The sequence below is a fragment of the Sinocyclocheilus rhinocerous genome, unplaced genomic scaffold (assembly GCF_001515625.1).
Source record: "Sinocyclocheilus rhinocerous isolate Xijiao unplaced genomic scaffold, SAMN03320098_v1.1 scaffold240, whole genome shotgun sequence".
In the NCBI taxonomy this organism is placed as follows: Eukaryota; Metazoa; Chordata; class Actinopteri; order Cypriniformes; family Cyprinidae; genus Sinocyclocheilus; species Sinocyclocheilus rhinocerous.
The window spans coordinates 212,188-229,490 of NW_015654534.1; the positions used below are offsets into that span (position 1 = coordinate 212,188).

The 17,303-nt window shown below is 37.9% G+C and overlaps 1 protein-coding gene across 3 annotated transcripts in view; it reads left to right on the forward strand.

Moving 5' to 3' along the window:
• Positions 1-17,303, forward strand: part of LOC107717608 (GRAM domain-containing protein 1B-like) — an 82,563-nt gene that overhangs the window by 4,887 nt on the left and 60,373 nt on the right. For all 3 annotated transcript variants that reach the window (XM_016524413.1, XM_016524414.1, XM_016524415.1), the window contains exons 2-3: positions 5,949-6,038; positions 7,510-7,536. In XM_016524413.1, coding sequence (XP_016379899.1) covers positions 5,949-6,038; positions 7,510-7,536 — 117 coding nt within the window. The remainder of the gene's footprint in view (positions 1-5,948; positions 6,039-7,509; positions 7,537-17,303) is intronic.

A 17,303-nucleotide genomic window follows, 5' to 3' on the forward strand; every position in this document is an offset into this window, starting at 1 on the left:
TTTCGCTTTCACAACAAAACACACAGCGTCTTCTTCACGACATGGCGGCGGCGGCAACAATACTACAGCTAGAATAAAAGTTACGCTTTCTTTCTTTCCGTGAACATTTGGGCGGCGTTATGCAAATCTTGCATAAAATCTTGCAAATCTATGCAATATGCAAATCGTGACATAGACATGTGGGGGCATGTTAGAACGAGCCGTTTTAGGTAGGTGTGGCTGACTCTTAACTTTTATAAAGAATATCTCTTTGGATTTGAGACTTTAGTCTTTGCAACTTTACAGATCTTCTTTATGCACCAAGAGCTTGTAACACTCCAAAGAGAAAGGAAAAATTGAAATCGCATCATATGACCCCTTTAAATACAGGGTCCCCGCGGGTGCAAAAAAAAGCAGTATTAAATTTAGTTGCATGAAATATAAGGCCATAAACGTCTTAAATACCTTAAATGGTATAAGAAAAGTCTTAATTATAATTTCAAGAGGTCTTAAATTTGTGGATGGACAGACAATAATTGCAGAATGGATTAATGTGACGATTAAACTTCAAAAGGATTTTGTTTTATAAATATGAGCGAGCTCTGCACGTTTCAAGGTTAAAATGCGGCGAGGGTGTTTTTATATCAGTGTATCTCTGAAGGGAACCGACTGCCTTGAGAAAAGTTTCTATGGCATTTTCATTTCATCTTGCCTGTAATGCCTGATAATGTAGCATTTATAAGTGCAGCGCTGCTTTGTGCGACAGATTTTATAGCACGCATGCTTAAACCATCTGCGAATCCTCTCAAGCAACTTAGCAATTCCCAAGCAGTCCACCTGTCTAAATCAAAAGTGTAATGTGTCAAGATCTCTATTCTTTCACCTTTCAAAGCTCAAGAGTATGTGGTGAGTTTATGTAGCTTAATGTTGAACATAGAAGGCAGATTAATCGTTAAACAGTTTGCTATACTTATACTTTGCTTCTGTGAAGTGTCAGCAAGAAACTCAGAAGCTGCCAAATCAGACCACATTCATTATCCATCCAGCAGAAAGGTGGGGATACAAAAGCTGAATTTAGTGTTTTTGAAATGTCTGTGAGAAATAAGACAAGCATAACTTTTGGAATAATTCAGAATTTAAGCTCGGGTTAGTTTACAGCCAATATAAGCACAGTAGTTAAAGTATTCCTGCTCGTATCTCATCTTTGTGTGCTATTCTATAATATCTGAATCTGGGATCAGTAAGGTCTCTTATCTGGGCTTGTGTGTGCAGTGTCTCATCTCGTTGGGTTTCTCGTGCTGCTGAGATGCATCCAGACCTTTCACAGTCTGCCTTGCTCTGATAAGAGCTTCTGGTGCTATTTTAAGACATGGGAAACTTATAAGTGTGAACCTTCCAGCTGAGAGAGTCTGTGGATGTTGTTAATATTTCAGATATAAGAGTTGTTTTTTTCACTGCAGGAGGCGAGTAGGTGTAAAACTGTTCTTATAATGCAAGGTTAAAGTCTGTGGGAAAGCCTTAAACTGAGTGATCTACTTGTTTAGTGAGCATCTGATTGGAAGAGCTGCATGATGAACTGTGAATTTATATTTATAATTACATTTATTAATTTATACACTACCATTCAAAGTTTGGGGTCGGTAAGATTTTTTTATGTTTTAACTACAGTAAAACTACAGTAAAACTGTGAAATATTATTACAATTTAAATAACTTTTTTCTATTTGAATATGTTTTAAAATGTAATTTATTCCTGTGATGCAAAGTTGATTCGTCAGTGTCACATGATTCTTCAGAAATCATTCTAATATGCTGATTTTCTGCTTTGTGTTTTCATGGAAACCATGATACTTTTTTTCAGGATTCTTTGATGATTTTCATGATTCTTTGATTTTCATCAGGATTTCTTAGATGAAAATGAATAGAAAGGTCAAAAGAAAATATTTAATTTGAAATAGCCATCGCTTTAACGTTATAAATGTCTATTATTGTCATTTTACGTTTAAAATGTCCTTCCTGCATTAAAAGTATTAATTAAAAAAAAATCATATTGTCCCAAAATGAGCGGCTTAGTAAATAAATATAAATTGATACTTCAAAATATTTATTAATATTATATTTCATACTTATATTTCAACTAATTTATATTTATAGTGAATTAAAGGGGTCATATGATGCTTTTTTAAAGATCATTATTTTGTGTATTTGGTGATCTTTGATTTATCCAAAACCTTGCGGCTGATCATACGATTGGGCGAGCTTGTGCTCATTTTTAGGTGATTGCAGACTCACTTTGTGATTAAGGAGAGAGCGGGCATGAACCTGTTTTCCCATTGGCGTTCCAGGTTTCCTGTGACCACACTGATTCAGCAGTGCTGACAGAGGAAGCTGTGATGGAGAGATGCTAATGTAGCTAAAAGCAGATGGCTTCCACTCATTGTTCTGCTATCTCTTGGTTATTTCGGTTGTGGTATCATTCACTCGTCATCATTACTGGGTGAGCGTTAGGGACAGAGTTAGGGTTAGATGCTCTATTCCAAAATGTCTACATTTTCTATTAAAGCACGTAACCAGCAAAGCTTAATACTCTTGTTTTTGCACAGTGATTGTTTGACGGGTGAGTAGGCGGTCATTTGATCTCACTCAGGACATTTACACTATGAAGACCAATTGCAGTGTGCTCATTGTGACCCTCATTTTGGACCCTGTTTACACCTGCATTTTAGTGCTGAGCACTTGATTCAAGAGCTTTTCGTGCCTCTTCACTGTATGATTTTATTACAGGTGCATGCTTGTGGCATAACAACACTCGTCATTCCATTCTAACCGGAACTGACAGTTTTCATTGTTTAATTTTGGCTTGGAGAATGACATGATGGCAGTGTAATAGTGACAGACTGATTTAAAAACAGAATGACTGACAACTGAAGCTCACCAAAGAGCGAGGTGTGTGTTAGAGTCTTACAGCACAGCAGTTGATAGTGCATGTATAAAAGATATAGTGTCTCACACACCTGAATCAATCGCACTGTATGTGTGTCAGGCCTAATATAAACTCCAAGAAATGTAGAAATCCAGCAAGCCTTACAAAAGTTTTTAGCTTAGTAACAGTTCGGTCAGTCGACTTTCCTCAGGCTCACAAAACACTCAAAAAAAAAAGAAACCGTTCAAATTGCAAATTATCGAATTGTAGAATTATGTTTGTGTTTGTGCTTTCTTTTTGATTATTTTTAATTCTATATTAATAATTCTATATTAGTTGTAGGGCTGGGCGACTTTCCTAATTTTATCAGTTATCCAAATGTTTTGAATAAAAGTATTAGATATCTTTACAATATGCCAATGATAACAGTTAAGAGAGAAAAAAAATGATCCAACCGTATTAACGTTGAAAATATTGCTAGTCCTATAAGGGGATATTCATAAAAATGTGTTTGTATTGAAAAACATGAGACATAGAATGGTGGAAAACACTCAAGGTTATGAGATGCGAGTTGAATTTCTTTTAGTTTGAGTGCCACATTTTTAGAAAGCCATTTCATGTGCAAGACGCTGCAAAAGACACACACAAGCAAAACGGTCAAAACATGCATCAAGCACATGTTTACATAGAAAAAAAAACGTTCTTTGAGTAGATGGTTTTGCAAGTTTTTAATGAAGAGAATGTTAACTGAATCATGTGGTAGTTACGTTTTTAAGTTGACATTAAACATTAAAGTTAAACATAAAAAATAGTTACCATGAATCTGTCAAACATTCTGAAAAAATTCCATTTGAATAAACACGCGGTAGACCAGCGGGTTCCTAGTCTGACGTCAGCCTGTGCCGTTGGCCTGAAAGCACTGGGGGTTTGTTTCAGCAGCGGTTAAAACACACACAAAGCGTCAGACAGGCAACAGTGATGAATGATTCAGAAGCGTTCTAGGCCACACCGAGCCTCAATCCACTCTAGTTAGCAGGCAAGTTATACGTAAGGACCCATTCTGATAAAAGTCCAGACCCTCGGGCATGTGTGCATAAACTCGCATTCAGACAGAGGCTAAATCTCCAGTGTCTTAAGCAAACAAGATTCACCCACACGGGTCAAATGCTGTCAGACCAACTCACCATAAATGAGAAATTTGCCTGCGTAGTTTGAATTGCAGATAGGAGTTTCCTGTCGGTGTGTAGCCCGTAGTCACCACAAGCAAATACCTGCACGCACCTGAGCGTGTCTCCCATAAATCCCTGCAGCTGATGGAACGAGGAGATCCAGCATGCCCAATGGGATTTTTTTGTACTTCATACTAGAATAGACTAATCGGTTGCTTTTTACTGCTTCAAATTGCATCACAATGTCCACATGTTGTACATTTAATGATGAAGTTTAAATTAAGGATGCACTGAAATTTTGGGACCAAGAGAGAGAAAAAAAAACAGAAATCCATGGCTGAAACACTGACTGAAAAAAATCCTTTGAAATGTGAAATGATACTGGTTTTAGTGTGAATGGGAAATCTTGTTATTTAAGGAGAGGGAGCAATACTAATCTAATAGTGACCAAAGAACTGGTAATGAGGATGAGAATTGAATGAATATTACAAATATTCACTGGAGATTTTTAATCTAAATAGCATGCATTTGAAAACAAAAAATGCCCTTTGTTCAGCGTTGGTTTCAGAAACCCTTATAAAGCATGTAAAGCACTGCTAGTGTTTTTAAGCGGTCAGCACTTGTTAAACTCCACGTATGACTCGGTTTCTTTTATTCCTGGGATTGAATGCTGTTAACAGTGTCTGTATGACTGCACCCTCTTGTGGAGAAATCATAGGGACACTTTTATCAAAGAGAAAATACCACATGCAACTGACCACTACTTATAAAAACATTTATAGCCATTTTATAACACATTTTACAAAATATGATGGTTTGTATTTTAGACTCTATAGGCATGAAACCTTTGCTACACTACCATTCTAAAGTTTGGGGTCAGTAGGATTTATATATTTTTTAAATAAATTAATACTTTTATTCAGCAAGGACAAGTTAAACTGATCAAAAGTGACAGTAAAGACAATGTTACAAAATATTTTTATTTCAAATGAATGCTGTTCTTCTGAACTTTCTGTTTCTCAAAGAATCCTGGAAAAAAAAAAAAAAAAAAAAAAGTATTATTCAGGCTAATATTAAGGCTGTTGAAAATTCAGCTTTGCCATTACAGGAATAAATTCTATTTTAAAATATATTGGAAATAAGACTGTATATCATTCCAAAAATAGTGCCACTTTCTCACAAAATAAGATGTGCTTTCTGTAGAATTTCTGCTAGGTGAAGAAGTAAGTTTGATGGTACATTTTGAGTTTGGTGCATTTAACATTGAAACCAAAACTTTTGACATTTCACTGCTTTTATTGTTTTGACAAGTAGCCTAGATTAAAACTGACACATACACTGTAAAAAAAAAATACTGGTAATTTTCTGCCAGGACATTATCAATTAATTTTATGGGCATTTTCATTAACTCTAACGCACAACGCAATGCAGTGCAATTATTATTTTTTGGCTATATACTGTATATTTGAAAAATCTTCATTCTTATTTTGTGAAAAAACTGTACATGATGTACTGTACATGAACTGTACAGAGTTGTGTAATAATCAGAAATGTTTCTTGAGCTGCAAATCAGCATATTAGAATGATTTCTGAAGGATCATGTGACACTGAAGACTGGAGTAATGATGCTGGAAATTCAGCTTTGATCACAGCAATAAATTACATTTTAAAATATAATGAAACAGAAAACAGTTTCTTTTCTCATAATATGTAACTATATTATTATAAATGCTGCCTTGGTGAGCATATGAGACTTCTTTCAAAAACCTATGTCAAACAGTAGTGTATTTAGTAGTTAGACAGACACGTGTTTAATGTTGTCACGACACGTTGATTGACATTTATCATTTATCATTTATCATTATGACTGTTTTCCAGCAGTCAGCAGAGTAGTCAGCAGAGCAGCCAGCAGAGCAGCCATGACGACGATTCCAGCCGCTTCCTGACTCCCTTCATCCGTGAGGACAGGTGAGTACACTGTGTGAGTGTCTGCATGCACTGTACTTATCAGAAACATCAATACTTTTTTTATAAATGAATTGATGTGCAGAGATGCTCAGACTCCCAGAGCTCAGGGTGCAAAGAGGAAGCCTTAGATAATGTTCAACTCAGTGACTTTAACAAGCATGAAAGGCATAGAAATGGATTAAACAGCCAAGCTTGATCTGGTAATTATAAAAGTTTAACGTTTACGGTGACTGGCTGAGTGGAAAAACCTCCTGGTGATTCAAAATATCTGCTCTGAAATGCCTTTCAGAACAGGACTTTAAACTTTTGATTTCATTTGATAGAGTGCAGTTTGTAGATTTGTCTGTCATGATCTCAGAGTGTTTCAAAATGTTCCTTACATGTACATTTATACATTTAGCAGACACGTATATGTTGCACAGAATCAAACTTGCAGTTTTGAGAGAGAAACAATACAGATAAGTCGCATTGGTGTTTATTATTACATTGAAACATAAAAAAAAAAGTTTGCAATATTCAGGACAGAGCAGGAATTAAACATATAAGTATAAAACAAACAGTGACATTCGTTATAAACAACATTTATTTTAAACACCAAGCCTAAACAGATATATTTAAAGTTAAATTATCAGTGTGGGAAATGCACAAATAAATTTGTTTTTAAATATGTTTTGCATACTTTATGGTAATTGCATCACGTAAGTGGTTTTTTAAGTTTGTTTAAATACATTAATACATGTGTTAGTATATGTAGAATTTCACATCAATATTAAGAAATGATTGATTCATTATTGTTCATTGCTAGCTCATGCTTTGTCAAGATCAAACACACTGAAGGCTGGAATACACTCAAATCTGAATACATTTTTAGACACTACCCTTACGAAAAAGAAGTTTATTCAAGTGTGCTATTAGTATACTTCTTTTAAACTAAAAATAGGAAAGTATACTTTTAGTCTACTTTTTATGTACTTCTCAGAAATGGGCTTTTCAGAAATATACTTGAACTTTACTTAAGTATACTTACTAAAATAAACTTGAAGTATACTACTTTTTGGTAAGGGTAGGCATCATACACTTGTTGACTTTGTAAATGGTTACAGAGAAAAACAGGGCATCATACACTAAACGACACTTTTAGTGACCGTGACTAACCATGTTTTCAGGTCATTTCAAATGCAGAGACTCGTGACAAATGAAAACAAAATGTAATTGTAAAATCTGCTCAAAATATCAAACATATCTGATAACCTTTAACTGGATGGAATCACAGTCTGAAGCTAAAAAATCTGTCTGTGCGCATCATACACTAAGTGACTTTTTTGCTAAATATTTTAATTCAGACTGCTGACCGTCTTTAAGCAGCTAGTGAACTAAAGTTTGGGACAAAAATCTGGTCAGAAGTTGTGTAATATATTCCAGTTTTACCATGCACCTCAAACTGATAAAAACACTGTTGATTTTCTCACAGGGCTGACAGCGGAGCAGACAAGTGTAGGTAAGAGTGTGTGTGTGTGTGTGTGTGGTAAATATAGTAATCTTGATCCACATATCTCTGCAAACCTCAGTGCAAAGGTTGTTTTGTTTGAGGTGCGATATATCTCAGAGCCCCGCTGTACTTTTGTGAAGTTGAGCCCTGAATACAGTTGCAAGCTACGGAATGTCATTGTTTGCCGTTTTATTGGACAAACGGCTCCGATCACAATGCCTGGGAACAAACAGAGCTGGGGCTTCAGCCGTTTCGCTTTCTCTTCATTTCTGTATCTGACCTCCAAACAAGAAATAGCAAAGGCCAAACATCTGAGCTGTAGTTGTGGGATTAGAGATAAGCGTCTGTAATTGTCCAGGAGCAGAAGGTAAGTGAAGGCCAAACACAGATTAGATCTTGTTTTGAGTCCGAAGAACTGATGCTTTTAAGCAGTTTTGTCAGTACGGTTGCATTTGTTCGTGTTTTGTGCATGGAAATGTTCAAATCCTCTCTGTAAAACACTCTCTACAAATGTTTCATTCGTGATAACTGCACTTACATCTGTTTCTGAACAAAGTTTTTCACTGGAGTGTGAGTTTCTACATCAGCTCCTGTAGAGAAGTTCTGCGTGATTCTGATGCTTTTCTGATGATCTCTCTACAGCTGAATATAAAGGTGCTTTAAGATGTACTTCACAAAACTTTCAAAGGTTTAAAGAACATGCCTAAGGCATAGAGTAGGACTTAAAGGGATAGTCCACGCAAAAATGAAAATTCTGTCATTTGCTCACCCTCCACTTATTCCAAACCTATATGAGTTTCTTTCTTCTGTTCAACATAAAAGAATATATTTTGAAGAATGTTGGTAACCAACCAGTTGCCATACTATGAAATTCAATGGCTGCCATCAACTGTTTGGTTACTGGTAGCCATTGACTCCCATAGTATTCCCCCCCCCATACTATGGAATGGCTCAATGGCTACCATCAACTTTTTTTTTTTTGTGCTCAACAGGGAAAAAACCTCAGACAGGTTTGGAATAACTTGAGGGTGAGTAAATTATGACAATTTTAATTTGTGGGTGAATCATCCCTTTAAACTGAAGTTTTTGAAACTTCCCTTTCACATTGCCAATGAGACTGTGATGCATTGAGTTTTACGGCACCATGATATTCAAGAAGTAATCGCTGTGTTAAATGCATTAGATGCTCTTTGTGGACTTCTATTTTTGGTTGACACGCTCTTGAAAAAAACAGCACAAGAAGCGTTGCATTGGTTTGTTGTTGTGACCGATCCATCCTTTGATTTGGAGGTCAAATCTTCTGTTCTGATGCTGAACAGAGGCTGGCCTTTTGTCCTGATGTTTTGCTCTGTTCTGAGTGGTCAAGACTGTTGTCTGACCACCACCACATATCAGTTTAACCAGTGACAAGAGGCACAGCCCATCTATTTCGTTTCATGTCATTGGCCGCCTGTGGATTTATAATAGCCTGTAAAACCCGCCACAATAGGCGCTGTGTAAAAGTGTGGCTTTAACTCATTGTCTCATGTCAATACAAGATTTAACTGAGCCTTTGGCTCTCTGCAAAGGACAGCTCTCTAGAGTCTCACATTGTTATTTACATGCTGCTGACCGCACTTGTGGCTTATTTTTGTACATATAATAGTGTATCTGTGATATCACAATTGTTTCACCTAGAAAGTAATGAAATTAATTGGTGTTTCACACCCAGACTGCAAATGAGTGCTCTTTAACGTTGAAATGTGGTTGAAATAATGTCATTTTAAAGGGACAGTTCACCCAAAAAATGACAATTCTGTCATTATGTATTCACCCTCATGTCGTTCCAAACCTGTGTGAGTTTCTTTCTTCTGCTGAACACAAAAGAAGATATTTTGAAAAATGTTGGTAACCAAACAGTTGATGGTAGCCATTGACTTCCATAGTATGGAAAAAACTACTATGGAAGTCAATGGCTACCGTCAACTGTTTGGTTACCAACATTATTTATATCTTCAATATGACATCAGCATTTTTTGAATGTTTTCATTTATTCGCTCGCATGCAGTATTATGTAGAGAGAGCAGAATGCAGCTTTGTTCTGTCTCTGGAATATGAAGTGCTGGAATGTGTCCAGTGATCTCTGTATGAAAGGAAGCATATGAGTGTTGTGCATATGGAGGGTCAGTTCAGGTGAAGTGTGTGTCTCCGGATGAGGACATCAGCTGCAGGCTCTCCGATTCCTTCTGTAGCTGAAGAGGCAGAGCAGCGGAGGAGTGCAAATCCCTCCATCTCCCTAGCCAGAATTAGCCTCAGATTACTCACAGCCACAGCGTTTCTGCCGTTTACATAACCCTGTCACCCTCACCCTCTCTCCTCCTTACTATCTACAGCACAGCTGAACCCAGCACTCTACTTAGAGAAACTCAATTTATGAGAAACGAGAAAGGGAATCCTAAACTGAGAGAGAGATAAGGTGAGAGAAATGAAGTGTACACCTTCTTCAGTGCTTCTTTTCGATGGAAAGGTGGAGGTTCTTTGTTGTTTTATCAACCTGCTTTGCTCTACGAGTAGGTGAGTGAATGTTAGATGGAATCAGACTCACTTTTCGTTTGATTATGGTCTGTAGATTATATTGCATGATCATCTTACACTCTTAAAAATGAAGGCATCTATGAGTCCATGAAGATCCATGAAGATATCAAGGAGAGATTGTGTGTTTATTTAAGCATACATTTGAAATGATTTGTGTCATAGATATGATGGTTAACCAACTACATGTGAGGAGAGCAACCTCTGCAGAACATTTCTTCACTCAGCTCTGCTCTGCTCACACTCAGTCCTGTGTTCCCGTGTCTTTGTTTTTCTCCCCATGACCTAGTTTCTCCCTCATGTTTATTATGTTCATTGATTTCAGCTGTGTCCCAATTAGTTCCTTGTTTCTTAAGCCCTGTGTTTTTCCATGTCTAGCGTCCGGTATTGTTCGGTTATCCTCTGCTACGTGTGTGTTCCTTGTTCCTTGGATAAATAAAGACTTTCCTAGTTGTAAATGCTCCTACGTCTCCTCGCTCCGACACAGTAGCAGCACCGTGACAGAATACCGGTCCTGCAAAAAAGTAAGCGGCGCCCCTTCTTCCCGTTTGATTTCCATTTTTGAAAGTATTTTGTTTTCCGTTTCCCCCCCTGCGGTTATGGAAACCGCTGCTCAATTCTCCGCCCTAGCCCGCAGAGATCTCCCGTTCGTGGAGTACACCCGGGAATTCTGCGAGCTAGCTGTGATGACGGCGTTAGATGACGCCACACTAAACTCGCTGTTCTGGATTGGGGCCAACTACCATTACCCCGTGGACCTCCCAGACACAACTGGACTAAGCTGGAGGGAAGGGATCCTCCAGTGTCCGGAGAACGTCCGGCTCCGATCCAGAACCAGCCCGCCGTCAAGTCTGCCGGCCGCTCCGAAGTCATGCCCGCCGGCCGCTCCTGAGTCATGTCCTCAGGCTGCTTCGAAGCCAAGCCCGCCTGCCGCTCAGCAGACAAGACGTTGTGGTTCTCAATTAGGTCATTTGTTAGAGCTAAAGACGGACTCTCTCTTTGGTGACGATTGCTCACCTCTGCCTATTACTCACAGCCCCAGTAATGACCTACAGCAGCTCAGAGCTGAGGACTGTGGGAGATTTATGAACCTCATCCTCTACCGCTTTGAACCCTATAAAGCAGGGGTGCCCAAGCTCGGTCCTGGAGGGCCGGTGTCCCGCAGAGTTTAGCTCCAACCCCAATTAAACACACCTGAAGCAGCTAATCAAGCTCTTACTAGGCATACTAGAAACTTCCCGGCAGGTGTGTTGAGGCAAGTTGGAGCTAAACTCTGCAGGACACCGGCCCTCCAGGACCGAGTTTAAACACCCCTGCTATAAAGGCTGCAGTACACAAATTTCTGTGGCCTTTACATTATCAACATGATCAGTTAAGTTAAGTGCACGTGAAAGTGAAAAGTGAAAGTGACGTTAAAAAGCCTTTTAGTATAATTGTAAAATCCCTAGTGAAAAATAAATATACTAAAATGTATTTGAAATACATTTATTTCATGCTAAATATACTACAAATACATTTACATATTTATGTACTTAATAAAAATACCCTGCTTGTACTTTTAGTATACTAAACTGGTATACTTAAAGTCTGCTTAATTGGAACAACTAATCTTGTACTTAATGCACTTTAATTGTGCTGAAGTAGTTATGAAGTCCAACAAAAGAGATACTGAAGTATATTTCATTGTTCTAAAGTGGAACTATTGCAAGTATACTTCAGGTACACTTTAAATATCTTGCACTTAAAGACAAAGATCATACAATCCTTATTAATAGTGACATTAAAACACATCTGTAGGCTTAATATTAAGAAATGTGCATTGTGCACCAGCAGTACTCCAAATAAAGTTTAATTATAATTTTTATATCAGTAAGTCTAGATGATATGTCAGTAAATATGTAAATAGATTTGAGCTATAGTATATGAAATAAATGTATTGATTAAAATATGAGTGTAAAATATGATCATCAGGCTTTTGAGGAACTTTATTTGTTCATCTCTTAATCATCATTATTGCATTATATGTTTTAAAACTACAGATATTTGGTCATAAACTAAACATGTAAATATCATCTTACTGAGACATACTATTGGGAGATACTGTCACGTTTCGCTACTGTGAGGAGCACTGAGCGAGGAACGAGGAGACGTGGAGTAAACTTAACAAACAGACTTTAATAATATCCAAGGAACCAGGAAATCACACGTAGCGGGGAAAGACGACATTCAATACTGGACCACAAACTCAGAACAGGAAACAATTTATATACACAAAACATGACGAGGGGATGACGAGAAACACATCACAGGTTGGGTTCGAGTCTCGTACCGGCAGGGATTGTAGGTGGGGGGAGTGAATGTATAGCGCTCTCTCCCACCTTCAATTCCTTCAATACCACGACTGAGGTGCCCTTGAGCAAGGCACTGAACCCCCAACTGCTCCCCGGGCGCCGCAGCAAAAAATGGCTGCCCACTGCTCCGGGTGTGTGTTCACGGTGTGTGTGTGTGTTCACTGCTGTGTGTGTGCACTTTGGATGGGATAAATGCAGAGCACTAATTCCGAGTATGGGTCACCATACTTGGCCACATGTCACATCACTTCACTTCACTTTATGGTTGGGAATTCTGTCACGTTTTGCTACTGTGAGGAGCACGGAGCGAGGAATGAGGAGACGTGGAGTAAACTTAACAAACAGACTTTAATAATATCCAAGGAACCAGGAAATCACACGTAGCGGGGGAAAGACGACATTCAATACCGGACCACAAACTCAGAACAGGAAACACTTTAAATACACATGACATGACGAGGGGATGACGAGAAACACCTGGGAGCAATAACATAATTGCTAAATAAAGATACAGAGTGACAACTGATATTTATACACATTTTTTGTAAGAAGTCTACTATATTGTTACAAAGATCTCACTGATTTACATTTCAAGTTATCAGAATTTCATCTTACTTTTTGGTCATATAAATATATATCAGACTTTACAGTATTAAATGCAGCAGCACAGAAGATAATGAAAAACATATGAAATGGTTTTTGCAGCTGTGTTCTGATGAAGCACGTGTCATGCTCTCTCATTACTGCGGTTCATCATCTCATTCCTCTTTCATTATGGCTTTTGCTGTAGTCTGCTCTTTTGCACATTATCACAGTTCAGTTCCTGTCACATTGGTCTGAGACATAATGTGTTGGTAATGCAATGCAATCTCAGTAGAGAGCAAAACTCAGGGTTATTTGGATCCTGGGTAAGTGGATTTGGCAGTGATTTGAGGGTCGGCCAGAGATTTGTTAAGTCTGTTTTTGTTGTTGTTGTTGTTGTTTTCTTCTGTATCTCAAACAGTAGAGCATGGTGCTTGCAAAGACAAGGTTGTGGGTTTGATTCCCAGGGAAAGCAAGAACTGATCAAATGTAAATGTGTACCTTGAATGCAGTGTAATTCACTTTGGATAAAAGCGTCTGACAAATTCATAAATGTAAATGACGGAGCTAATATTAATCTGGTAGTAAAATGTATAAAATCTCCACTGGTTCCTTAAGGATTTTATTCGGTGTCTTCAGGGGTTCATGCTTCTTGCTTGTTACATAGTGGTGGGTACAAGTAAAGCTTTTTTTTTTTTGCCAACATGATGGAAACTCATTTACATTGATCAGATAGATTTGAAGTTATATAGGCAGGATAGTACTGCATAATAAGAAATCAATTATCCAATAGAAAGCAAAACATCCTCCCTGACTTCATACAATGATTGAAAAGCAAAAAGTGACTGAAGATTTTTTTTTATTTTTTTATGGTTGAATAATAAAATGTTCCATTTATCGGACAATTATCAGACAATATTGAAGATGTTTTAATATAGTTTGATATTGGATCTGATATTGAATATGTATTTGTTCATGCCAATTTCCCCTATTTTTACACATTATATTTTGCTGTCATCTAACACTCTCTTGAAGTTAATCTTTAAAAACATTAATAATCTTTAGCAAATCTCATTATAATGTTGATATGCCTAAATTAACATAGCATTTTAGTGTTTTTATTTTTTTTATTTATTACATTTTTATTTGTGCATTTAGACAAAATTTGTATCATTTTAATATTGGGAACTAATATGAATATTGCTTATATTGAACAAACCCCCAACTATACACTAAATATTACACTTCGTAAGTGATGCCTCAAATTACATGTTTTTTAAAGATCTAACTATATCTATAATATACGATACGAATATACTATTATACGATATCTATAAGCTCTATTGACTTGCAATAAGCAACAACCGAACAACCACCTAGAACACCCTAGCAACCACGTACCAATACCTTAACGACTTTGCATTTAGATTATCTTTGCCATCATCTAAAAAAATAACTTAAAAATCATCCTAATATGCTAATAATTTAATAATATAATGTTTAGGTGTTTTCAAATTGAATATCCAGTTTTCAGACTGTACAAGTGGAACTGTATAACTGACATTGTTATGCCAAAAAAAATGTTGTCGCATTTAAAGTAGTTGATTTTAGTCTTTCATTTTGATTTATTTAGACAAAATACTTTACAAATGTAATGTCAGCCATTTGTTGGTTATCTGAATCAGACAGAATATTATATTGGTGCATCCCTAATTTCCTGATCATATTAATGCAACACATTTGGCCACAGATTGTTGTGAATCATTCACAATTTATTGCATTTGATCTGTTTTGCAAACTATAAACCCACAGCCTACAAGCAGTTACTCATTTCACATGCGACATCTTAAAGGCACAGCAGCAAAAGAGCCCATCCTAAGCATCAGAGAGAAACACCAAATGTGCTCTCTCTCTCTCTTTCCCCTTGATAACAGTATGTAGCATGTTATTTATAAAGCGGGCTGAGGCAGGCACATCTCTCAACCCTTCCACAAACACCTCAATCTGAGAGCAGAACGAGAGAGTCGCTCTTACATGCATTGAGCCGCGTCTGAGAGCAGCTCGACTCGATCTCTTTCATAACAGGCAGCATTAGCGGGTGCGAGAGGATTGTTGTAAATGGAATAAATGGAAGCCTCTCGAGAGCAGACGTCAGCTCGGAGCAGCACATGGCAGCCAAGCCCAATTACAGTGACATAAGTCAGAGCGTGTGTGCGTTTGAGAGGAGAACACTATGACGTGAGAGGAGTGAATGTGAGCATGTTCTGCTCGGCTGTGACACAAAGGACATGTGGGTGCTGAAGAGCTCCTATGATTATCTGTGATTCGCTCACAGTGAGGTCAGCAAACATACTGAAGGAAAGACGGCTGATGGCTGACAACTACAGTATCAAGTTCAAATCCTTGATGATTTTAATGCTGGCCATTGAAATGTTCAGTCAAACGCTCTATTCCCAACATATGCCTGTACGTTTGTAAGTTCTGCAGGAGCTCCATCTGCTTGTCTCGTCTGTAATTGCTCACTGGCTGTGTGGATTGTGGGGCTCCCAAACTTCTGCACTGTATGCTGAAAGCTGAACTGTATGTTTGGGAAGAGTGAACTTTCAGTAGACTTATGTAAAAAAGATGCATTTACATTTGCATCTTGTACAGTACACATCTCAAACCACTTATTTTTGAGGTTGCTATTAGTCTGCCCCCGGAGTGCCCCTATCCTGTTATACTAGCCATTGAAAAAAACATATAACTGTATGTGGCAGTTCATATCACCTCAACTACAGCACACAAAGTGTTTGACTTGCTAGCATGTAAGACCTGTTTATTTATTTAATTATTTCACTTTTAACCCACAAGTTCACATTTCTTTTGTTACCCATGGGCACCACCAGAGGGCACATTCTGCATGATTGACCACTCGCATTCAGTGCAGTTTGGTCAGTTCAGACACACACTTGTGCTACACAGACTCAGGAAGATGATGTACCTGTCGCACATTATATAATCACAGAAAACACGACGTCATAGATCCTCCAGCGTGTGTGTTCATTATCACTGATGAGCTCAGAATAACCTCTTACCACACACATAATATAATCAGCCCCTGCTTGAGGCCTTGAAGTGGTCGTCATGGGGCCTGTGACACCAGCACTTTCGGGGGCCCATTAGTCTCTATGGAAACTCACCATGCTGTCAGGGAACAAGAATCATATATTTGTCTCTCACTTATTTAAGTGCCATATTACTTCTACATATATTTTAAAGGGGTCATAGAATGCTACATGCACTTTTACAAGTTGTTTGAACTGAAATGTGTGTTGGCAGTGTGTGTACACAACCACCCTATAATGATAAAAATCCACCCAGTGTTTTTTTTTTTATCTGGTTAAATGTTTTCCCCTTTCTCAAATCGAGCCGATCTCAGATGCCTGTCTGTGTGACGCCACACAGACAGGCCCCTCCCACGATAGTTGTGATAATATTTCACAGTATTACTGTTTTATTGTATTTGAATAAAATAAATGTAGCCTTGGTGAACAGAAGACTTACCGATCTCGACCTTTTGAATGGCAGTCTAATATCTAATATTGACAGATTTGTTTATATATATATATATAGAGAGAGAGAGAGAGAGAGAGAGAGAGTTATCATCTGCCAGGCAAAAATCAAAAGTTAGATCTCTTAAAAAAACACTCAATTTGAGGCATCATTCATAGTGTGTAAGTTCAAATTCCTAATAGAATTAATAGAAATCTGAATCTTTAGAACAAGCTATAATGAATTGTGGTTGTAGTGCCATTTCAGTGAACTGGGATCATGGAGTCCGTCGCTGGAGCTCCTACTGATGTGGAAATGCCACACAGACACACAGCTGCTCAAAAGGCCACAGATGCTTCACACGCCTCGTCTTTCACTCGTCCTGCCCGTCGCTCTCACATTGCTCTTTCACAAATCTGCTATCTGATCATGTGCCTTATGTGGTCAGAATATGTTAACGAGTGCTGCCACTGATTGGCCGTTTAGCAGAATAATAAATATTGTTGTTGTTAATTCACCTTTAGCCCACTCAGCTGTGTACACACTTCCACGCAGGGATTTTCCATAAGGATTAGAGAGCTCCGAGAGAGAGAAAGAGAGCAGTTTGTGTGTGTGTGTGTGTGTGTGTGTGTGTACCTGGTATTTATCACGTTATGGGGACCAAATGTCCCCACAAGGATAGTAATACTAGTAAATTTTGACCTTGTGGGGACATTTTTGAGGTCCCCATGAGGAAAC